Genomic DNA, 26,847 nt, shown 5'->3' on the forward strand with positions numbered 1-26,847 from the left:
TATTGTAGACCATGCTACTGAAGAAGACTTCTTGCCCTGATATTATTAAGAAGGTTATAGTTCCAAATAACGAACCTTCCTTAAAGTCCCAAAACGAACTACTAAAATATTTTAGCATTTTTCAGTCGACGAAGTTCTTAAGATGCTTTTGAAGCTTAGCCAACCCAAAAAAATTTTAAGTTATCATATCTGGTAACAGTTTAAGTTCGTAATAACCATATGTCATATCACTTGGTTTCACTCCGAACATTCCATATTTTAAATTCACTATTGGCAATCATTCCCCTGCGAGAGGCTTGTGGCAGAAGCTATCATCTGTTTCCAAGCTGACATCAAGCACTTCTTTCTATCCCTCATCATAGAACGTCTTTATACTCATCTTCCTACATTGTAGAAATACCTCGCCTCTGGAATTCGTTACCTAATGACGTCAGGGACTGCCGGACTTTATCACAATTCAAAATTAAATTGGAAAATTTTGTCTTAGTTAATGTTTTTAGGTATTGCTAGAAGTATAGATTTGTGTTCTTTTTGTTTCTTTTTTAATCTAGATTAAAATTGCAAGTTTCTTGTTTATGTTAGTTAATTAGTTAGGATACAATTAATTAATCATTTAAAGTTTGTATGACTGCAATCTGTGTATATTTTTGTGTGGCTTTACTTTGTTTATAGTGTTTTTCTCTCTCTCTCTTTATTTCTTCTGTAGCTTTACTTTGTAGATAGTGTATTTTTTTTCTGTTTATTTCTATTATTGTGTTTGTATTCCTGGTGTTGTGGAAGAGAAGGCCTGATGGCCTTAACTACACCAGAATAAATAAATAAATAAATAATTCCTGACCGCCCACAACACAACCACACACAACTTCAAAATAATCGCAAAGTTGAGACTTCAGGAAACCAGATTGAAGTCTCAAGTACTGGTAAACTACAGAAAGTAATTCCAAAATTTATTTTGCAGATGATCCAACTAAAGATATAACAGAGGCAGCTAAGTTTTATTAAGATGATGTGCAGTATATTTTAGCATTAGAAGAGGGTATGGGACTCAAATTATGGAGGCAATAAAATTCTGGTTATCGGAAGGAAAAAATCCTACTCCCCTCAACAAAAAGATGTTTTGTTTCTGTCACATTACAAATTTATTGAATTATAAATGTACTTACCACCAGAGCTAGTAGGACTTGAACCAGCCACAAAGCCACCGGCGTAGCTCAGGCAGTAGCTCCTTTGCTTGCTGATTCAAAGTTGTGCTCAGGCGTGGGTTCGATTCCAAGTTTGGTTTATTTCCGTGGTTTTCCACAAATGTAAGGCAAATGTCAGGTAATCTATGGCGAATCCTCAGCCTCATCTCGCTATCACCAATTCCATCGACGCTAAATAACTCAGTCGTTGATATGGCGTCATTAAATAACCAAGTAAAAAAAAAACAACCACAATACCCGTACTCCAAAACAGCTCAACATTTAAACCGCAGAGCCACAAAAGCAGTTTAGAAAATGAGAATTAAATCTTCATGAAGTGTCTCACATGATGTCACAGCTAGTTTGGGACATGGGAATAATTCCGTAAGAAGAAATTTATTTATTTGAGAATGTTCGCTAACGATTTTTGAGAACATTTCCAGAGTGGGAATTTTTTTTACTACCTGTATTCTTAATTTTCTTTACTTTGGCAAATAATGTTACAAGTTAGAATCCAAGGGGAACAGAATGTAGCCTATATTGACTGTGATTACACTATTATTGTCGGACCACCGAATCTGTGCCCCTTCAGCGCTGTCGTCGTTCTCAGAAAAGTTAACGCCTGTACTCACTCCATTCCACCCGCTTTCCTCCCACCACGTTAAACAGCAAGCCAAGAATCTTACCGAATAGGGATGCTGTCAAACTTCCGACAAACGGTGTCATAAACAACTAGTTCTCCATGCTACATTATCATTTCTTTCAGTCAAAGTACATCTCGTATTTCTACATTTTTAAACCTAAATCCCATGTCTCGAATCACTTTCCGTAGAGTTTCCCTCCATTCTTGGAAATTATCGTTTCTCTTTCAACGTTCAATAATTTCTTCAATGTTGGAAATTCTTTCTGCACGGTATGAAATTCTTGTATCTTTCTTCTTAAAATACATCGGTTTATATCATCTACAAGAATTAAAGGTTCCCTTAGTCTGTTCTTCCCTGGTGATTCTAGCTTTCCATCTGCACAGACTCCCTCTCTCCTAATTTTCTTTATTAGGCGCTCTGACCTGACTATATAAATTACATAAAATGTTGTATTATTAGTATTAGTTAGGTAAGTAATTTTAATACGTAATCAATTGAAATAAAATAAGTCTCATCTATGATCGCAGCTGCTCTTTTCGTTGCCTGATTTATAGGAAACATATATTGACCTGTTTGTTTCTCTTCATCGCAAAATGCTATTACTTGCTTAATAATATTTCTTTCACCACTCCGTGCTACAGTGTTCATGTTGAGTTGACAACACTGGACTGCAAGTGCAAATAAACTGTCCCGCAACAAGGTTCAAAATTGTGAGTAGTGGGAGAGAGAAAGGGAGAGAGAGATAGAAAAGAGAGAAATAGCAATGCAGGGAGAGAAATAAATTGCCGAGGCTGAGAAGGAATTAGGGTTCAGATTGCATATCTTACGGGGGCACAGATCTGATGGTCCGACAATATTTCAGTACTCCACTAGAAAACTGTTGAACTGCTGACCCTGAGGGTTTGTTAAGCAAGGAATGAGTCAGTTATCTGGAAGAAGCGGATCTACAGACTACACATTTGATAACACAATGCAATCATTTATCAGGTTTAGATTTATTTGAAGTACGGTAAGCAGTACTTCCAAAAGGAAAACATCCATCTTTTTGCTTACTGACTGTCAACATAGCAACTATATTTGTATTTGTAAACAATATTTTTCAAAACTTAAAATTGTAAAATCTAAAAAAAAAAAAAAAAGGATAAAAGTAGATGCTCCTTCTTTCTCTTTGATGCTCCCTGTGCTTAGCGGGTTGCATTCAATGATGTCACAACTCTCGTCATGATGATAACCATTTTGCTGACCTCTGATGTTGAGGGATCTTTTGAACTGACCTGTAAATTTTTTATGTATTACTCTGAGTATTTTAATATTGCAAAACAGGCAACATATTTGAAACCTAGACCTCTTCAAGTGATATCTCTATCCAATGCTTTTGCTTCAGTAAAGTCTCATTTTACAAACCTATGGATCAACAATTGGCTCTCTTCTGACAAATGAAAAATTTTACAGTCTGTACAAAAGAAACCAAATGACATGAGAATTGTACAAAAACTTGCACAGACATGTTCAGACATTTTTAACAAGAGCCAGAACAGGTCACATTGTCACTCAATTGTACCTACACCGATTTCACATTTCTGATAATCCTACTTGTCTGTGGTGTAATAATCATGATGAAGATCTGGAACACATTCTTCTACACTGTCCATCCATAAACCACAAAAGAAGTAAATTAAAATCATCGGTACCAGTTGCAGAAGACAGAGCCCTGCAGTATATATTGACTACACCCCAACTCTGGCTACTAGCAACAGGCATCTATAATGAACATCGATCAAAATACCCCTCATTTCTCGTGAAAAACAACAACTGAATAGACTACAGTGGACTATAGTGGACTTTATGTTGTCAGCAAACAGCTGGATACATTAAGAAGATTGATTCTGTGTATTTTAACTACAATCTGAAATAGTAATAAAATTGTTGATCAATTGAAAAAAAGAGATTTTTGTAAAGTTGTTAAATAGTTAGGCTTAATAATTATTAAAGAAAGGTAAAATATCTGTGTCCATATTTAATGGTTTCTTGTGTTTTACATACGATCAAAGTCTGTAGTTAACACAATTTTCAATGTGATTTCAAGAATACCATTTAATTTTAACTATCATTTACATTCTGGTGACTAGGAATTTTTTGGGGAATATTCCTGAAATATAAATAAGAGGTTTTTTTTGCATCCAAACAAGTATAAAGCCTAAGGCCCATTACGGTCTCAGTGAGTCATTCTCGGCTTTTTTTTTTTTTTTTTTTTTTTTTTTTTTTTTTTTTTTTTTTTTTTTTTTTTTTTTTTTTCCCTAAAAATCTCTTCCCTTGGGGATGATATTGAAGCATGGCTTTTGGAAGTCTATTCCGATTCATTTGTTGGACATAGTTTTTCCACTGAAGCTGGTACTTGTTCATAAACTGTAAGACTGGTTGTAATTGAAGGTTTTTGCAAAGATAAATAAATAGTAGTAACTTCTCCATCAAAATTTGTTGTATATTCTCCTACAGAACAGTAAAATGAAAAGAAAGGACATGTTCCTCCAGCTATGATATAAGAATCCAGCTAAATTGTAACCAGTTGTTATGTGGATATCAGTGGCGTAGCATGAAATTTTGAGCAGGGGAAGCTAACTCAAGTTGTCTTTCATGTACATATGAGAAAACGTATTACAACAATATAGTCTTAGCCCGTAATTGGTGAGGTGGTGACTGTGAGTACCCCAGCCATTGTAAGAAAAGAAGCCTGCTCCAGGTGGAGGTGCGGAGATATATATTTCATTGCTTATTATGCTGCCTGGTTCCCTAATTTTGAAGAAAACCTAGTTGAAACTAATAAAAGTACTTGATTATATAAATTAAAAATTCAGTTTGATTATCTAAGTGCTACGATACAAGTTTCTAAGTTGGGGTAAGTGCAATCCCCATCTCACCAGTTACGTGACTAGAAAAATACCTCACCACTTACGGGTTAAAATAAATAGTAGTCAATGTCAAGTCAGCAGTCCGAAGATTGGTTGGAACCTCGTAAGTAACACCAATAAGGCATGACCTTAAATGGTACGTAGTAAAATATGATTTCATGGTTTACTCATATTTCTAACAAATAGACACGTATAGTATAACATTAACTCACTCCCTGTCATACTTAGAGAAATCACAATATTAAGGGTCAATAGATACAGTATCACTATCATTACGTAAGTATGCGTCTGTGTTTTGGTTGTGTCCTTCATTGACAGCAAGGGATTCGGTCATTTGTTTTCTAAATCACACTTTTGTTCGTAAGTCAGTCTTGATAATAGAACTGTCCTAAAAAATTCAAGTAAATTGGTGTCAGGAACTGTTATTTCATTCATTATTTATTATATCAGCCACAGTGCACACTAACACTTCAACTGAACACAACTCACGAAAGGAATAACTCGGAAACTAAATTATTTTCAATGTAAAAGCTAGCTTCTTGCGAGCCTTGAGACGAGGGTAGTTTAGTTAGAAAAGGATGGAAAATCTGCGGGGTGGGTTACACAGAAGAAACCAGTCTACTTGGCAGCTGGTGTGTGCAGGCTTCTTGTTTACTGCTGCATCACGAATCATCCTGAGCTGCCGCATCACAATATTTAACGCATTAAATATAAACTCTATTAAAATTAATAAATAATTTTATCCATAAACAGCTGGTTTATTATGAAATTATTATTAACTGGGAAGCTGAGCTTTTTAGCTTACATTAATGCTATGCCACTGGTGGATATCTTGTCGCAATTGTTTCTTCAAATCTCGTTTATATGGCTCACGCTTTTTAACATCATCCATGAGGTCCAAACTGTGTTCAATATGAATGGGATTTAAAAGTTTAAACTGTGAATTCAATCACGAAGAAAAAACTGAAAAGGACTTTTAACACACTTGAACCATTTTATTCTGCACTTGTTTGAACTATTTTCATGGTGTAGCAATTTCTGTTTTCATTTACACATAGGGCTTTCACTTACAGAAAAATTCTGATTCACAATTTTCACATCAAACAAACTTAAAATTTTATTAAAAATTATTACAAAATTTATTTTTCCAATTCTTTGTTTTTATTTCTATTGGCTTATGAAAATAAAAATGTTTGCACAATCCATTTGTGAATATTACCCCTTCTTCAACTAAGACAAATTTCTTTCCTATTACAGTAAAATCCCTCGTAACCGATACCCAAATAACCAACAGTACCAAAACAATGGCACTTTTGGCTGGGTCAAACAAAAAATGTTTAAATCTTCCATATTGCCTTAGTGTGAGCCATCAGTTTTGCCACATTAGGACGTTTGCACGAACTTTAATTTTCAGTGAATATTCGAACCTAAAACTGGTGTATTATTTGTGTTGTGTGATGTGTTATAATAAAGAAAATCCACACAGTTCTTATGTTTATTTAATTATGTTCGAGTCGTCAGTGTTTTCATTTTCAGCGAATATTCGAACCTAAAATTAGTGTATTATTTGTAATTGATTAATTAGCGGACTTACTCGTGTTAATTATGTAAGTCTGTGCAGCTTACAGCTGTTTCGGTGCTTCATCACACCATCTTCAGAGCCTACTAGATCTCGGCTTCATCTCGAACTTCTCTACCTGTTGTTTGGGTGCGTTTGAGTGTTGAAAAGTGGAGTCAAATAGTGTGTGTACTGAAATTTATTGATCTGTGTGTTGAGAATTTGATCGGGGTGTGTTTTAGTGTGTCTGTATATTTCGTATTGTTCTAGTGTGTTGAGTTTTTGGTTCTTGGGTTGTATGTGTAGGATTTCCATGTCCACATTTATGTTATTGTATGTATGGTTAGCATTGGTTATGTGATCGGCATATGTAGATGTATTGTGTCCTCTGCTTTGATGTGTTCTTTGTAGCGTGTTTGGAATGATCTGCATGTCTGTCCAATGTAGAACTTATCGCAACTATTACATGTGAGTTTGTATACACCTGTGTGGTCGTATTTATTTGTTTGTGTTTTTTGTGTGTTGAGATGTCTTTGTAGTGTGTTTTCTGTTCTGTATGCTATGTTGTATTTCTGCTTTTTGAATGAAGATGTGATCTTATGTGTGTTCGAGATGACGCCGAGATCTAGTAGGCTCTGAGGATGGTGTGATGAAGCAACGAAACAGTTGTAAGCCGCACAGACTTACATAATTAACACGAGTAAGTCCGCTAGTCAATCAATTACTTATATTCAAGTGTTAAAAGTAGTGAACGCAAGATTCAAAATGTATTATTTGTGTTGTGTGATGTGTTTTAATAAAGAAAATTCACACAGTTCTTATGTTTATTTAATTATGTTCGAGTCGTCAGTGTTTTCATTTTCAGCGAATATTCGAACCTAAAATTAGTGTATTATTTGTGTTGTATGTTGTGTTTTAATAAGGAAAATCCACACAGTTTTTATGTTTATTCAGTTATGAGCAAGTGAAAGAGAAATAAGCTTCACATGGATGCAGTTTCAACATTTGGCACCACGAAATACAAACTTGTTTTTTTTGTATATAACTGTATTTACTCAATTATCCGGCAGAATATCGTATCCAGAACTAGCCTGTTCCTTTTGTGCTGGTTAAAAGAGATTCTACTGTATAGCTAATGATGCAATTAACATGAACATCTCAAACTCAAATATTCAATTAATCTGAAAAGTGTCAGCATGAAGCCGTAATGCTAGAATTAATTGAAGAAGGATTTTACTTTAATTCACTTATTATTTTATAACATAACTGTAACGTAATGTTGGTAGTTGTGATAATGTAAGCTATGACAAATGTTCGACGAATATAATTTAGACAAGATTTAAAATGTCACAATAGGGCTCTCACACAATACAGATAGAGGACACTCTACTCATCTCTCGCTGTTGCACATTTCATGATAACTTATTACATGCAAAACAATACCGGTAATAAATATTTCACAGTCTCAAAAACACAAAATATATCAGATTTGAAAATGTATTTAAATCAAATGAATTTATATTACTGTTGGTTCGATTTGTTATGTGGTTTTATTAATAAGAAGTACAACAAAATTATTCTGATTTAATTTTTGGAAACCAAAAGATCAAATTTTTAAGACTCTATTCTGAATTAAATCCCTAATAGAATTTGCTTTTCAAGTCTGAATAAATTTTACAAAAGTGCCACTAAAAGAACCACGATTATTTTATTATGTATTGTCAACATTCAAAACTTCATTATGGTTGTATAAACACTTCAGCTAATAAATGTCTGCAATATAATCTATAATGGTCTTTGCGAGTCTCTAAAATTAAGCAAGCACGATAATTTATAAAATTGCACTAATAAAGTGTAAAAACCCAAAGTGTGGCCTTCGATATGAAAAACTTGCAATTCATTTGTAAGCAAAACTAACAAAACTGTAATTATGAATTATATTTTGTGCGAGATCGTGCGTATTTGCTTGGTTTCCGCACAAAACCAATGCGCGGAAAGTCTAAAATTCCACATTCAGTATTCCCAACCTAACACACATAACAATTTCCCTCTTCTTATCGCTTAAGTGACATATTGATTTTACTGCTTTAGGCTTTTAACATATTTTTAGAGACGTTCAATATAGTAATAATTATAAATTGGAAACTTACCGCTGCAATTTCACCTAAATTGCACTGTTAATTATTGTTTTTAAATATTTGCAAAAATTAAGTAAACTCTACAACTCCACTAAAGTTACTGCATTCGTGATGCAAGTAACATTAATGAAGCCGTGAAAAAATCAACAAGATTTATAGACTGGGGGGAAAAAAAAAAGACAGATGTATATCACTGCCTGCTGGAGTATAGTAAACACAGAAAACATTTTAAAGCAACAATGTTGAAGATAGATATTTTTGTTTTGCAAATTTGCCGTCATTGAACAGAAACCAAGATGGAGATTTCATTGCAACTAATTAGAAATTCCTCTCTCAGGTATGTAATAAACGATCTTCGCACAAAATAATGTACGATACAAGAGCGGTATGTTTTCTTTCAATTCTCGGAAATTAAAAAAGCTCAACTACGTTTCGCTTTTTCAAACTTTTCCTCGAACATGAAAACTTAAACATACCGCTCTTGTAAAGCATATTACTATTATTTGATAGAGCGGTGCTTTACAATAATTATTTCTGATTTAATTTTGATATTTTATTTTACGTTGTAGACAAGCTAAAATATTTTTAATGTAATACCATGTTTTCCAGCCACATCGCAACTTTCTGAAGCCTCAAACAGCAATGTTGGATTTTTCTTTGTTTAGTCAACTGTCCGAAGACAGATCTGAACCTCACAAGTGATACCAACATGGTACTACTTATGAGGCAACTACCCCAAGAGACAATGGGGTAGGGTGGCTAGTAATGTTGAATTAACACCATACATTTCCATGTGAGTGGAGATAAGTCGCATGTTTGAACATATCCGAAAGGAAACAAAACTAAAATGGAAATATATGAAATTAATAATCCAAGAATTTCCTCTAAGGTAACAGAAAGGATGAAAATAACCATGATATAACAAATTTAATGACGCACCCTAGAATCATTATGAAGCATTTTAGAGCTAGTAGTTCAAGTCAAAAGATGGCATTATTACGTAATTATTTATTTATTTTCATCAGAGGGTACGAAAATTGCAACAGTGAGAGTGTCATTTTATGTATATAAAAAAAACTTACAAGGATAGTGAAGTGCATACAAAAACCTGCACTAATGGGCTCAACTTCCATATCTAAATCCTTCCAACTCACACTCACAACCATACAATCATAAAATAACTATGGGAATGGAGAATGTACAATTTGAAACTACGAGTACAAGAAATGGCAAGTGTTTGGCCGTTTCTTAAGAAAACCTTTGCTACTTTCTTTCTCATAACAAAAATATTAATTTTTATCATTTTTTTATGTTTTAAAAATCTGTAATAATCTGTCATTGTAAGGAATTTTCTGTATATTCAGAGATTATTTTAAATAATCACTTTTAAAAAGACATAAAGAATAGAATGAGTATAATCTATGCCAGGCCTGCACAAACAGCGCTCAACGAGTACGCGCGCTCCTTCGGAGCAGGAGAGCGGTGTTTACCACTCGCCGAAACGGAGAGGAAGATACGTCAGAATGACATAGACTTGGTATGGGTAGAGGAGAGGGAAACGACCACTCAGTTATCTAGTAAAGTGCAGTGTGTAGGCCTATTCTCAGTAACTGTTTCACGTTGCTTACCTACTGCTACAGTACAGTATGGAGGAATCTAAAAGACGGAACATAACATTTAACATTTAACGATTTACAGCTCGAACTTATTGATCTTCAATGTGACCTAAGAGCTAAAGATCGTTTGAATAATGCTACTAGCCTGGTTGAGTTTTACAAGACTAAACATTAGCAATAATATCCACGACTACACAGGTTGGCTGTGAAAATGATTGCTATGTTTGGCTCAACATTTATATTTGTGTTTTCTATAATCAACTTTAATAAAGGCAGACATCGAACATCTGTAACTGATGTTTCATTACAATCAGTAGGCTGCTGTTCCTTTCAGCTGCCAACAGCATAAAACCTGGTTTTGATGTACTGATAAATAAAAATATAACAAAATGATATTGTACATTTAAATAGCTGTAGAATTTTTATTACTTCTGTAAAATAAATATTTCTTTATTAATTAATAATAGTCCAAGATAGTTTTGCAAACTCTGAACTGGAATTTATTTCATAAGCACTCGTAATAGTACTTCCTTTCGTGTATATTTTGTACGAGATCACCCCTTCTTCCAGTCCACCCTTATACAGAGCGCAGCTAATATCTGCATTCCGCTCATGAGCTGTGAGCCGGCTCGAAGAGCGCAAACCTTGTGCAGGCCTGATCTATGCCATCATGACAGAACCTTATACAGGGTTGCTTTTTATTGCATTTCTTAATGATTTTCTATTTCTTCTTTTACTTTTTCCTTGTGTTTTAACACTGATATAAGTCTTTATGGCATAAAGAAAGGGCGATGACTGTGGAACTTTAGGGTTTGTGAAAGAAACCTTTTTTATAAATGTCTTTCGTCATGTTTTAAAAGTTTATTCCTTTTTTTTTTTTTTCTACATTATTTTTAAATCACTAAATATTAATGATAATTACTTTTATTGTGTTTTTGTGATATTTATATTTCTTTCTTCAAGCTGAAGACATTAAGCCTCTGAAGATGACGTCCGTAAATATTTAAAGTATGTCAAATCTCCGGAAGACACTGTGGAAGCATGAGGACCAATTATAGAGGCACATTTCTTTAAAAAAAATTACAAGAAAATGGTTCTATTTCCAACACAAGAATAATGATGCTTTGTAATATTCTTCCATTGCAAATAGCAACAATGTAATAAATACCATTATCACACATAAAGGAATTTGCACTTCATAAAACATACGGCAACATAAAAGGTAGAAATTCTTTACATGACACTGCCTTTGGTTTTCAACAACTTCTTACTGAAACAAACACTCTGATTTTAATTCTGCATCAAATACTGATCTGTTTCATGATTTTATAATTTTTTAAAATCTCTGTTCTGCATCTTTTAATTATTTCCTTTCTATGAGGAAACATAAATAGATGTCACTGTCATTATATCATCTGCAGCTTCTAGGCACTTACAAATTTACCAAACACATATTGCCTATTTCAAATTTACGTTGTGGGCCCTAAAAAGGGCATCAGTAACTGGATTCATCACTGTATCCTTATTAAATTAAGAAAAAGACTCTTTAGTGTTTCTAACGAAATAACAATTATTTCACCTAAAATTTTTGCAATGTTTTTCAGTACCGGTATTTATAGGCAAATACTAGAATTGTGCCTTTTCTTTTTTCATGCATTCTGGTGGTCGTCTATTTCCACGTACACTGAATAATCAATATCAATTAACATTTTGAATATAGATTCATTCGCATTCTTACACAAACTAATAACATTGTTCTAAATTATTTTAAGGTCGTACATTAATAAACCCAAACTTCAACTACCATCTATTTATATTACATGACTGCAATAAATGTAAACAACTTTCAAAGATTGCATTTATCGGTACTAATTATTTTCAAAATTTCAAGGCACTGGATGATTTCTTTGTAAATAAAACATTAAGTAACAGTAAGAATAATTTTTCTTATATCAGAATATTTTATACACGGTAATATGGGGGAGAAATGTCTAGTAGCCTAATTTATTGGTATGTAAGCGATTTATTTAATTTTCAATTTTACTTAAACTGAAAATTATCGTGAATAATTCATTTTATATTTCATATTTTCAGAACACCAATACTTTTCAATGACTTCCGTAATTACTCTCATTCCCTCCCTTCAACCCCCCCCCTCCCAAAAAAATAATAAAAATTTGAAGTGGCATTTTAAGTGACGTACAGTATTACATTTTATACTTTACATAATTCAGAGTACCAACAGAGATTTCGAATAAAAATGGATGTTAAAAGTAACGGGGGACAGACATGATGGTTACGTGATTCTTTGCTTCACTGTTTTGTATTTTATTATTATTTTCTATTATTAGGAATATGGTGTTGCTCGTCGCTTGCAAGTAGATTACATAACACTCAACAGATGGCAGCATGCATAGTTTTGACATCTGCATCATCTAGTGAAGCTTTCTTGAACTTCGTATACCTCGAACAAAAACGTATTCACATTAGTATTATATCGTGCATATCTTCTACTACAGAAGTTTAATTCTTTATTATTTATTATTATTATTTTCCCTGTCGATATGAAATTTAATGAAGAATTAGCACTGCAGTAGAGCGAGAATATTATCATGGTTTAATGAATGTAAAGAACTGTGATAGCCCTTCCTCCCCTTATTAGAAAGATTCCTACGTTTCCAACATCATTCAATCTATACTGTTTTCACTGTACGAAAAATCCTAATGTAAACACAAGCACGTTGCTGTCATACCCGTGATTGGCTCCCAGACGAAACACTCACATGACGCAGGAGAATATAGTTCGTATTTGGAAATATAATCTTGTATTATTTGAAAATAAAAAATTGAATTCTAGTTGTTAAATACAATGAAACATATAACTTCATTCATATGTAAAACGCCATGTAAAAGAAAAGCTACTTTTATATTTTGTTATGTACTATGAACGCGGATGAAAACCAACAGTAATACTGAGGTAGTCTGTTCTTATAACAAGCTGGCATTACTTGAGCTCGTAGTTGTTCACGTAAGCATGTGGTACTGAAGTATGGCTTCTGCATCCTCGGTGTGTGTGGTTATTAAACATAAGAGTGGAAACCCTCTCAAAAGCGGAGAAAAACAAATAGTCTTAAATGTATATAATAAGTTAAGTGAGTTTTAATTACAATAATTTATAAAGTAAATGTTTCCTAAGCAAACGAATGCATAGTAGTGAGGTTAGGTCTACTTGACGAGTAACGAGAAATGTTTAACATGAAACAGAATGTACAACAGTAGGCGGGAACACGTACTGAGAATCTATGGCGCCAAACAGCGGCCAATGAAGCCTCACTTCAGTCACGTGCTATTGTTTACATTAGGATTTTTCTTACAGCGAAAAGATTATAAGTCTGTTTTCTTAATTTCTCATTTTTCTTCTATTGTAAAACTTTCTGAAGTTGATACGAACCTGCATGACATAAGAAAGAGGTTGTAAGAATGTGTGACTTTTTAATGAATCGAGAAGTCTCAAAAGATAACTGCCGGGGGGTGGAGGGCTAGAATTTTTCGATATGCCACTGACTAAAATAGGTTTTGATATCTCACAACTGTCATATGAGAAACAATTCCTGTGTGATACACATAGTAGCCTTTTACAAATGCATTTCTAATCTTGTGCCTAAAAACTTTCGTCACTTTCCAGGAAAAAAAAAATTAAAGGTTCACAGGAAGAGAAACATTCATGCCGCTATACAGTGAGAATTCCAAATTTACTGTGAGATCTATGCTGAAAATAGCACAATCACAATACATTACACAATGCCATATACTACATGGATGATAAACTTTCAAATTGGTGTTGTGATTGACCACTCTAAGTTCACTTCATTCTCACAGAGGTTCCGAACAGTACAACTAAATTTTAAGAATAAAGAGAAATCTATAAAAATTAAAAACAAATATTGTTCTACAATAGTAAAAATGCGGCTATGACCATCTCTCAAACGAACTAAAACTGAAATCTGCCTTGTGTAATGCTATTGAGCAAATCAAAATGGTTTACGTGATAGGAAACATGTGTGTTCTTCCATACCTGGATGGTTCCGGTAACTTTGAAAATTAGGTAATACTGTTCAGACACTCTGCACACCCAGCCACTCCGAGCATTCACCAAACTGAAATTCTGATACTCTATCTTCCACCCCTTGGTGACGTACTGAAGCAGCCTATCTATAGGAATACGGCCCCAGTGGACGTGAAGTACTTGATGCTAGCGGCCGTGAAACGCTTGATGCACTCACATCACTTCTCTGTAAAGCAACAATGAATATTCGTGAATTTATATTACTGTACTTAAACTTTTAAAACCAAACACTTACATAACAATGTCAATAGAGACAGAAGATAGCTTAAATCTGATTACAACTTAAAGCTAAGCTTAGAAACTAATTTAAACTCATATTAAAATATGAACAAACCAACCCCTCCCCGGTTTCATCTCTCTTTCACTTAAAAGCAGTAAGTCTGATATTTGGTTCTGGGATACGACAGATTCCCGATTTACCACGAAAATCGTCTGTAGCTGCATTTAGATTGGCAACAGGCCATGATTGTTTGGCCAAACACTTGCATAGAATTGGAATATATCAGTCCCCTAACTGCCCATTGTGCAATTCAAACCAAGAAATGGATTCGGAACACCTCAAAATCTGTGCTTCAGTGGCTGGCCATGATAATATCTTTGAAAAGTATTGGAGTGCAAGAGGTCAAATGACTTTATTGTCAAACGCCTGGCATTAGAAAACAACAACAACAACATATTTTTTATACGAAACGAAGGAAAATTTTAGCTCATCATAGGTGACCTCTAAAGGGACAAGGAAAACACGAAGTCGATTAGAAATCGAAGTAAAATTTGATATCCTGGATTTTTTGAGGTGCATAATACGATTATGAGATTGATTTGTCTGTTTTCTCCCAGATTTCAACGCCTATGTGGGTGTATAGGGATCATGGAATGGAAAATGTAAAGTCCTCCAATATAAATTAATAAATTATATACCGGTAATCGAAATATTAGAGGTCTGAAACATTTATATATTGATATATCTTATCGAGTATTTGAAATACAAGCACAAATGTATTTTGAGTATTTGAAATACAAATGTATTTTGGTGAATTTTTTAAAAGTACTCCGTATTTGTGGTGACTGGGTAGTTCAGTTGGCAGAGCAGCTGGCTACAGACTGGAAGGTCAGGGGTTCCCGAGTGGTGACGAGACTTTCTCGTTGCCAAACTTTCAGAATGATCCCAAGGTTCACTCAGCCTCCTATCAAACTGAGTCCCAGGTCTTTCCCAAGGTAAAAGGCAGTCAGAGCGTGGTGTCTATCATAGCATCTCATTCTAGAGCCGAGGTCAAGAAAGCATGGGGTCCCATCTCCATGTTCCTCCCAAGTGTCTTCGTGGCATGTGGGGGGGCTACCTTACTTTTACATTTAATTTGTATTTTATATTAAAATACTGCTCTTTGAAGTATTTTGTATTTGTACTTAGTATTGGAAGTCAGTATTTTGTCCATCCTTTTACACAAGCAGACAGACGGCATGTTCAAAAACCATTTTTTTTGGCATGAGGGATGAGGAAAACATGTATTTGCATAATAAACTTTTCAGCATGTTATTCCTCATACTTAAAAATTAAAAAGGAGGACCTAAAGAAATGCAGAGTCATGAAAATTCTAGCACTAATCACTAATATGTATGCAATTTATAAATAAAGCAAGAAATATTTGTACCTAGTAAATTCAATGTATCAGATGCAAATGTAGAGATGGCAAGAGAAAACAAGTTTATATACACAAAAAAATCACTATTCATATAGAAATGTCACAATAGAATATTCTGAGTAATTTCCTGTATAAAACACAGTATGTACGTGAATACTCCGCACATATTTTTTCTGAAATTTAGCGAAGAAAAACTGGGATGCGCGCATTATTTGTAACACAAATTACAGGCAATTTTATTTCATTTTTGTTTAATTTTCTCTCTTAAAATCAAGGTGTGTGAATTATTCTATGGCATGGAGTATTCGCGTATATATGGTATGTACTGAGAAGAGTTACCCTCACGTCTGACGACGCCTTCAGTCCTTTCCTCGGACATGATGTAGAGGTCACTTAATGCCACCAGGAGAATTCAGCACGTGCAGGACAGACACGTCGTTTGAGGCATGGGGAGCAAACACGTCACAAAACAGTTAGTAAGGAAAGCATCTCACTCAAATGCTGAATTTGGTGCAGGTTCACAAACACCATCCAGCAGTGAAACATTTTCACACACAAAACTTTGTCCATGGATTTTTGAAACTTACTGTATGTAGCTCAGCAATTACAATAATTTTCTTCTCGGATATGAAAAGTATTTTATCTAGTACCGTACCATAACAAACAACAGGAGTTTTCTAAACAATTTTGCATATGAAAAATAAGTATTTTCTGAACATAGTGAAATAAAGTTACTTTATCACACGTGTGGGTAAAGTAATTTTAAGCGAACATTTTATGATCTACTGGTATTGTATTATTTTACATCACTTGTCACCATGGAAACTGAATGTTATTAGTAATGCTAAAATTCAATCCATGACCTATAGTAATCTACCAGAGATTCTGTTTTTATTATAAGGGTAGAAGATTTTTTCTTCTAGAAAATATGTCTATTTGTTATGGTAGTAAATGAAATTAGGTATGGTATTTGTCTGTTACATGGACTTTTTGCACTCGTGTAATTTCAGAATCTTTTCATCACGCGAAAAAGTTTCATGTATGCATGTTTTATAATTTTCAGATATCTCAATAAAACTTAATCATAATAGTGTTAATTTGTTTCTAGTTTCGTTGTATGTTGTGAATAACGTGACAGGTTTCAATGTATGTAGAAGTCTCTCAATTCTATATTCTATTAGACTATTAGCAAAGACACAGCTTATCATCAAATACGGAACACAGTACCATCCCTGTCTTAAATGGGAATTTAATTTTTAAACCAATAGGCTATTGTGAAATGTAATAACTATTTAATTGTTTGGGATATTCACATAACATAAAAGCATGCAGTGAAAGACGCACTTAGCAAAAGTAACGTATTTATGTGACGTAACATATAATCACTGGTTAAAAATAAGTTCTTTACTATGTTATTATAAAAATACCTAGCAGACTAGTTTCGAGGTGATGTCCCTCATTGTCCGAAGCCTAGTGAGGTCTAGTGCTATCAAATACCTTACTATAATAATACCAGACAGCTAGCAGTTTTACGTACGAACGACGCTGGTGCTGCTACCTAGGCGGCCGGTGTGGTGATACCCGCGAAACAAGCTGTAATCAACTGCAGTGTATATTGTTGCTGGACTAGTTAATAATTTTATGAATTAGTACTAGTGTTAAAATGGCAGGGTGTATATGTGCTGTTTATAATTGTTACAATTACAGCATTACAAACTGCTCCAAATTGTACTTTCGATTTCCGAGGGATCATAAAACGTGAATCAACAACATTCTTTAGAAGGCTTAATTCCTTCGTCTTTGTGTTGATAGAAAAATAGAAATTAGCTTCTTTGTTTAGACCTAATAAATTAATAGAAGTTAACATGTATTGAAAAGTTTAAGGTTTTATCATATTAAATTTTATTTTTGTCCACATAGCTTTACTAATTATTTACAAGCATCAGATTACTATCAATTTTATCTTTGCAGTTGTCAGCAATGGGTATTTAAAGCATTGTAAATTCATTCTTAATGTCAGAATTGATTTTGTCTCACTAAACCAAAGAAAAAATATGTAACAATTAATTACGGAAAGTAATATGAAGTATGCAATATTTCTCATAATATGCAGCTTTGATATAAGATAATAATGTGGGTGTAAATTTTTCTGACATTTTGTATATTCGATTCCCTAACCGTTTCAAATGTATATCATTTTACCTTATAGGTGTGTTTCCAAATTATATGTAATATGCTTTGTCAAATCTGGCAACCTTTTCATAAGGGAAGCTAAATTTATATATTATAAATATTATTCAACATTTCTTAAGTGTTTCATATATTATTCCACATTAGTAACTCACGTTTTAAACAACAGTCCGTATTCCGCAATGTTAATATTTGTATATGTGGACGTAATTCCATCCCGCTCCGCTAGATGTCAGGTCGGTGATATTTCGCACTCACGTCAATGCTGCTAGTATACAGCTGTCCGGTATTATTATAGTAAGGTATTTGATGCTATCTTCTGATTTCCTGTTTTGGTGGGTGTGTTCATGATTGTATCGAAAAGGGTGTGTTTTTGTATGTTTGTAAATTTCATATTGTTCTAGTGTGTCAAGTTTCTGGTTTTTTGGCTGGATGTGTAGTATTTTCATGTCAGTGTCTATGTTGCCGTAGATGTGATTGGAGTTTGTGATATGTTCTGCGTAGGTTGAATTGTGTGGTTTGGTGAAATTTACAAACATACAAAAATACACCCACAGCACATCCTGAACATTCAACTGAATTTCAAAACACACACCCCACCACAACAGGAAGCCAAAAGATAGTACCAGACCTCACTAGGCTTTAAACAATGAGGGACACCACCTCGAAACTAGTCAGCCAGGTATTTTTACAATGTATGTATATATGTATGTATGTATGTATGTATGTATGTATGTATGTATGTATGTATGTATGTATTTATTCACACTGCAGTGGGTATATACCCGGTGGCAGTGGTAAGTAATTACACTCAATAATGACAATAATAAACTTATTAATTAAAAATACAATTAATAATAATACTAATAATTACCGTAATACTAACAATAATTAATAATAATAATAATAATAATAATAACAACAGGGAATATACTAAATTAAATGGAACGATCACTTAAAATAACATTTGAAATAAATCTAATTTGTATCTTAAAACTAAGATCGAACTAAAACCCACGAGTATCATATGTTCATATCTGCACAAGTACCTTTCAAATTACACTCTTTTCACTGTCAACTCACTCACTGCAATGGAACTACGACACATTTCACTGATTCTATCCTGATTTCACTAACACTTCAAAAACTTCACTGTTCAAATACTATGCACTGCCACTATAAACTATAAAGCTTCACTGACAGGAACACGTTTCACTTACACAGCACACTTCACTGACACGACATACTTCTTCACTGATACAACACACTTCACTGACACAACATAATTCTTCACTGATACAACACTTCAATAACAACAATCATTTACACCCTTTAAATACTGTGTATAATTACCGTCTATTAGTAAAGCCCTTAAGCCTATTTTTAAATACATTTTTGGTTGTTGGTAAAGCCTTTAGTAAGTCTGCAGGTAAAGCATTCCAGTCCCTGATAGTACGATTGAGAAAAGAAAACTTTCCAGTGTCCGTCCTCTGTCTTCTTTCCCTCAATTTATATGAGTGGTCGTTCTTTGAAGAGTAATTTGGCGGTTGCAACCTATTTTTTATTTTAATATTAACATATTAAAGAAGTTATTGTTAATCAGTGATTATACAAGTGTTAAAAGAGCGTACCAAACAATGAAAGATAACATATAATATTGTGTAGTACGAAACTTATTGTAAATGCATACCAGTATGTCAAGAAGAGAGAGTCTTGCATATTTATTTACTAGGGCCTATTACATCAGAATATGAACTCATGAATTATGGAAAAGAAGATGGAAAATAAAGCTATGCTCAAAAGTCATGTTATGTGAAGATAGCAGAACATCCAGAGAGAGAAAGAACATGCACTCTTCCATTACTTTGCTGAAAACCATGCAATAGTTTAGGCCTTGAATTTATTTTTCTGATAAAAGTACTGCGATACCTGTTTTTGAATACAAACTCATACATATTTTCATAATATAACAAAAAAACAAATTAAATAAGATTTGTCATTTATAATGTGACACGAAACTTAAGTTGCTATTGGGCGGAGTAGCATCATCTGTACTTAATCCATTAATTTTATTACACAGAAGATTAATAAAAATTTGTCTGACCAAAAATATGGATTACCCAACAAATTTAATTTATACAGATTTTAATGTATTGCCTATTGAAGAAATTTATAAATATAGTTTACTAAATTACTACCACAGAAATCAAATAAAACATAAATCTAATCGACATGAATATCGTACTCGAAGACAAAAGTCTACTTTCCCATTAATTGAGCCTAAATGTCATACAAGTGCAGCTCTTAAACATGGTGCTAGTTTCGGCCCAAGACTTTATAATAAAATTACAAACCATTTTCCAAATTTGAAATATTTTAAAATTGAAGCTTTTAAAAAAGAAATTTATAAAATTATCCATGATATATAATATTAACAAATGTATTTTTTTACTTTTTATTTCTGTTGACTATCTTCATGTTTTTATTGAATATCACAGGCTTCTGTCGATTGTCAATTTATATTAAATGTGTTTTTTCTCTCTTTTTCTCTTTCTTCTTTATTGTTGCTCTTGTGTTGTATTTATTGGTTTGAATTAAGTTACTTACTGTATTTAGTAAACTGTCCTTGTAAATTTTATGTTATATTATTGACTAAGACCACACCGTACACGAGCCTGGCTCTTACGGTAGTGGCTAGAAACATTTTTGTTTTATAAATTTAATTTGTACTCACTAGCTAGCTAGTTAAATAAATAAGTAAAAGTTCAATAAGTTCTTGTGAAATTCCTAATTTAATACAACTTATAAAATTAAAATATGACAAAAATTTCAATAGTCTTTTTAATTTTAAATTATATGAGGGAACTGAAACGAAAGTTGGTGTCTCTGGCAATACACGTGTTAACAAGATTATTTTATGGTTTTCCCCCTACATAAAGTAAGTGTTTAAGAAATAGGTTATAATTTTGCTTAAAATGCTATTAGATGTAATTTAGAAATATTGGAAAATGGCCGTACAAGCCAGCATTACAAACTCATATCTTATGCACAAGAAGTATAGAGGTTCATGCAATATTACTGCAAGTCTATGAGGGTAAAACAAGCTGGAAAGAGCAGAATCAACTGAAGGAACCAAAAAATGGTAATACTGATAAAATCAAAATCACCAAGTTCAGTCTGTGTCCACTATAGATAATAAATTTACCTGTGAAACAGTGCTGCAAAAATAAAAATTCCGGAAGAGATTTCTATGAATAAGGCATCATTAAAGTGATTCTGAAGAGTTACGCTGTTATCTTTAATTCAATAAGATTATTAAACAATTTTGTACAACTTCAAGCTTCGTTTCCAGTTACTTACATTTGAATGCATCAAACTATTTTCATATTTTATAAAAATATAATTCAATTTTAAATTTTCTTGCACTTATACTATCGTGGAAGTCCAAGTATGGTAGCTTTTTATTCTTAAATTCATAATCGTTAAGAGTAATGTCTTACGTAGAATTGATTGTCTTCACACAAATAAAAATAGAGAATTTGATGTTCATTACCATTAATATCAAGAAATTTTCATTCCTAATTCAATTGAATTCTTAAGCATTATCTAGTAGTATGTATATCAGCTTACGGCTGGAGATGGCCGAGGCAATGTACCGCTACTGCCCTGTCTCGCTAGAGGTCTCTGTGTTGAATCTGTTCGCTCTGGCACTGCAGGGGTACGTTCCAAACTGTAATGATAAAAACAGTGTCGTGAAGATGATATAAGCTTTCTCATTATATGTTTAACAAATGCTCAGTTTCTGTATCATACAAATGACACTATTTACAGTTCATTTTCTTTAATTTTCTTTTATTAATTAACTACCCAAAAGACATACATAAATGTAACAAATTATTATTTAATATGCTCTCAAATAAGATGATGACTTCCGTTTTCTGTACTAAACATAAAAGACATTCTTTATAATTCCAAAAGTTAGAAATTTGACTTCAGTTATAGGCCTACATTATACAAGTTAAAAATAATTTATATCTAAAATAATAGGGTATCTAATCCTAGTTTAAAACATAAGATTTTCAATGTACTGTATGTAACTAGACTCGACGGCAGTTCGGAAGGCGGTCGGCTCCTACATGCGCCGTAGCATTTCTGGCATGTGACGTCACAAGCTTTTACAGCAGAACCAATCAGAATCAGTCTGTAACAAGTACTTCCAGAGTTCGTCTGTTCACGTGTGAGGGTTTCAATACATTGAATAAGTAAAACTAACATTTACTGTGTGTGTGTAAGATAAATAAATGGAAGAAGAGACTGTAAAAAGACAAGTATTGCAGGTGCGGAAAATAGTTTTTAAGGTGTATAATTATTTTAAAAACGTTGACGAGCAGAACACTGCCAGCCATCTTGATGCTGGCTGCAACGTTGCCAATGCACAAGAAACGACTGCAGAAGCATGTGGTGTGGGATTGAAAACCGTGCAAAGACTATTGTTAGTGAAGGAAAGAATTTATGTTTGATGTCATGCTTACAGTAATCAACGGCTAAGGTCATTATTCTCTTTTGATAATTTAAATTCTCTCCTGCGCTATTTGTATCGCACGTGCGCGCGAAGTACGATGTGGCAATGTTGTACGCTGCCTTGCTCTCACTATCTGGCTCTCTCGACACAAACGCTAGCAGACAACCGCCTTCCCAATTGCCGTCGACTCTAATGTTACATAAATATACACAAAATAGCTTAAGTATGTATACTGTAATCATTTTTCATATTTTCTTTTATTGACGAAATAGGCATTTAAAAGTAACATATACTGTACTGTATATTAAAATACGTGGTACAGTCATTAAGTTCTGACACTGACGCCTGAAGGGTAGGCACCCACAAGAATCTGGATGTCTCAGAAGATGCCGCGTGATACGGCGTACACTTAAACAGATCGACATCCTCCCTCAATATAGTCGCCGTTGACCGCTATGCACGTCTGCCAATGTTGGTGTAGCTGCTGGAAGCACCGCTGAAAGATGTTGGCAGGAAGATGCCGTACGGCTTCTCTTGTGGCAGTCATGACCTTTTCGGCCGCATAAAAATTACGCCCTCGTAGGATTGATTTCATGAGGGGAAAGAGAAAAAAAATCGCATGGTGCGAGATCAGGTGAGTACGGAGGGTGTGGCAAAACAGCGACCTGTTGCCTTGCAAGTTCCTCTTGGACAAGGATGGAGCGATGTGCAGGGGCGTTGTCGTGTAGCAACAGCCAATTCTTCCTATGCCAAAGCTCAGGACGCTTACGACGAATTGAATTGCTTAAACGGCCAGAATCTCTTTGTAGAGGATCTTGTCTACAGTTGCACCTTGTGGGATGAATTCTATGTGAACAATTCCATTTGAATAAAAAAAAACTGTTAAAGCATCACCTTGCCTTTTGACCTGTCTTGTTGCGGATTTTTCTGTCGTGGAAATAATGGCGTTTTCCAGGTGGCGGATTGTCGCTTCAGTTGCGGATCGTAAAGGAAACACCATGTTTCGTCTCCAGTTATGATCAGTTATAGCAGTTTCGCCTAATTTCTGACAGAACGTGACGTTTGCCCGTTGCTCAAACTGCAACATACTCGAGTTCCGACGCGCGCATTCAAATCACCGTCACAACAAAGACCGTAGTTCTGCTTACAGTGCATGCACTCAACTGTCTCTTGTTGGGTCGAGAGACTAACTGACAAGGTATCATACCATGGCGCCACCTATGCGCTATAGTGCACCACAACGCCACTATGCTCTCAGTATTAGAACTTAATGACTGTACCACGTATAATAGTGATTTATTATTATGAAACTCCTATATGTTGCACCCTTTCCATTCTGAACTTTACTGATCTGTTGCAACTGCTACCATGTGACATGTGGTGGGAAACAACTGATAATCAGCACAAACAATTGAAAGTCAATGTTAACAATACTTTTCGCACTAATGTTAAAAGTACCGTATTTCTCACACGTTACTGCATAGTAGTCCATTTTTAACATGCTCATCTAGCATTAAAAGATCTACTTTTGGTAATGGGTGTCTAAAAATTATTATTTTTCTTAGGAAAATGTTTTTAGTCAATATTAGCTTTACTATCTCATTTATCATTTTATTATATGTAGGCCTAATACAAAGAATCAAGAAACAAAATCATCCGATATTCTTGAAGTGCATCACCATTATGTATATTTGATTTCAAATAAAGACCTATTAATTTTTTTTGTATTAAAATAATTTATGTATCGTGTGTATTATTCACGGATAAAATGACAAAATCCATACAATCATGTAGAAGAAACAGTTGTGTACAGGAAGACAGTGTACATTTTTACAGTCAGAGATGCAGGAAGTGTATTTTCCCGAAAATCTCGAAATATATACCAGTATATATTTTTTTCAGCATCTTAGTCTTTATATTTCTCATAATAAGAAATTAATAGAAATGATTTTTTAGAATATCTATTACACTATGTTTTAAGACGAAGATCAATGTAATTAAAGACAGAAGAAATTATTATTTCATAATTAACATTGAAAACATTACAAGAAAAGTTACATAGCTATATTTTATAAATAAATACCGGTATGGTAAGATTTCATTGTATCATGCCTAAGCACATCTATATATATAATTTGAACTGGAAATGGAAATTATGGGAAAACGGCTGGACGGATTTTAGTAAATGATCCCTCATTTTGAAGCTTGGACCTCAAAGTTTTTCAGAAAAATAGTAGTTTTCAGTGAAATGTCAATTTTTCAACATAATTTTCCTATTTTCCAAAATCCATCTGTCGTCAGTTTTGAGAACTAGCTAATTGCATTTAAGAATAAAGCAAAACACACACTATAGTAAACAATATTACACAAAGGCCATGATCTGCAAGAATGCTGACATATTTAGAGCTCAAATTAAATTGGTTATTAAAAACTTAACTTACTAAAAATAATTTACAGGTTCGATTCTGTGGTGTGTCATTTTCTGGGTACAGCTGTGTATTGGATATTAAAAACTACAAAACTTGAGGTGGTTTGATGACATTATTACCATTAGAAATGAAATATTATTGTAGTTAATGCCATGATGTGACTATTTTTCATTAATTATACATATTAATGCTATGTTGATGATATGAAAGTGAAACGTTTTGGGGTTATATAACTTAAGTAGATGTAGAGAATAACTTAAATTAGATTTTGATTTCTATATTTTACTGAGTGGCGGCTATATAGTATATATAGTATGTGTTACTGAAAGCTATAAAACTTACGTAAGCTAATAATACTATTAAAAATCAAATATTTTTATAATTATTAATCAAGTGGGGTTGGGTCTTTTTCATATATTTAATGGCGGTGTGGTGTAGATATTTATATGCGTGGTTCTCTTCAGTATTGGCTCGAGAGAGATTATCTTTCATTATTATGGAAGCAAATAACTTTCAGAATGTCTGGTATTCTTCATTGAAAATAAATCTGAAAAATGTTTATTTGAACGTCTAATGAACTTAGTTTGCAGCATTTGCTGCACAAGCCACTAGTAAATCTTAAATGCTTCGCAGTATTATTGTACTTCAGCAAGGGCTTCGTATCCATACAATTATTTATTTCTGGGTAAAAAAAATAATTAAATACAAATATTAAACAATGTTCTTTAGACGTTCATATGACATTTTGTTTTCTACTTATTGTTAAGTACGAAGACTTTTTTTTTCAAGTCTCTCTTTTACTACACAGAAAATGTTTTGTTCTCCGCATGCAATCATTCATAGACTTGTATTGAATGAACAAATTACAATATTAGATGAGTCACATACCTGCCACCCCTCGATGTGGAACCACTCTTCTTGAAAATGCCAGTAATTTTGCCTTTCATGTCTTTCTTGCTATCTCCTAAACTCATGTCAGATCCAGAACCTCCCTGAAAAACAATATCAAACACATTATCTAACCCTACTCACAGATATTTAGTAAATTTAAATTCAAAACTGAAGCTTATTATACACCATGTCCATGAAGTCATGGTGCAGTTTTGAAAGCAATGAAACAAGATAGAAATGTGAAACCTTCAACAAATGAAAGAAAACCTCTTAGCAATTGAAAAGTATGATTCCAAAACGCGTTCAGGCCATTTTCATGAAAGGACTGGTCTAGTTTTTTTTTTATCTATGGACTGAGCGATTTTTCAAGCGACATGCAAAATAACACAAACGTTTAGACAAAGAATGGCATTGTTTTTGAAGAAAAGAAGCTTAAAATACAAATAATTGATTAAATGGCGATCTTACTCGTGTTAATTATGTAAGCATGTGCGGCTTACAGCTGCTTCGGTGCTACTTGACACTATCCTCAGAGCCTACTAATATCGGCGCTATCTCAACTTCGCTGCCTGTTGTGTGGGTGCATTCATGTGATGAAGAGTTGTGTCAAATAGTGTGTGTGTTCTGAAATTGATCTGTGTGTTGAGAATTTGATAAGGGTGTGTTTTAGTGTGTCTGTATATTTCATATTGTTCTAGTGTGGTGAGTTTTTGGTTTTTGGGTTGTATGTGTAGGATTTCCATGTCTGTATTTATGTTATTGTATGTGTGGTTAGCATTAGTTATGTGTTCGGCATATGTAGATGTATTGTGTCTTCTGATTATTGCTTTAATGTGTTCTTTGTATCGAGTTTGGAATGATCTGCCTGTCTGTCCAATGTAGAAACTGTCGCAACTATTGCATGTGAGTTTGTATACGCCTGTGTGGTTGTATTTATTTGTTTGTGTTGTTTGTGTGTTGAGATGTCTTTGTAGTGTGTTTTCTGTTCTGTATGATATGTTGT

General features: G+C 33.7%; 1 protein-coding gene across 6 annotated transcripts in view; it reads right to left on the minus strand.

Annotated features, from left to right (window-relative positions):
* Positions 1-5,708: 5,708 nt before the first annotated feature.
* The window catches only part of LOC138696931 (uncharacterized), a 191,957-nt gene continuing 170,818 nt past the window's right edge, over positions 5,709-26,847 (minus strand). For 3 of the 6 annotated variants that reach the window (XM_069822429.1, XM_069822427.1, XM_069822430.1), the window contains 3 exons: positions 25,842-25,945; positions 21,633-21,732; positions 5,709-14,338 (listed from right to left, as the gene is read on the minus strand). In XM_069822429.1, the coding sequence (XP_069678530.1) occupies positions 14,255-14,338; positions 21,633-21,732; positions 25,842-25,945 (288 nt within the window). In that variant the 3' untranslated portion in view covers positions 5,709-14,254. Of the gene's footprint in view, positions 14,339-16,151; positions 16,205-21,632; positions 21,733-25,841; positions 25,946-26,847 lie in introns of all 6 variants that reach the window. The other 3 variants (XR_011331490.1, XR_011331491.1, XM_069822428.1) reach the window with 3 other exon arrangements.

The sequence above is a fragment of the Periplaneta americana genome, chromosome 3 (genome assembly GCF_040183065.1).
Source record: "Periplaneta americana isolate PAMFEO1 chromosome 3, P.americana_PAMFEO1_priV1, whole genome shotgun sequence".
NCBI classification, from domain to species: Eukaryota; Metazoa; Arthropoda; class Insecta; order Blattodea; family Blattidae; genus Periplaneta; species Periplaneta americana.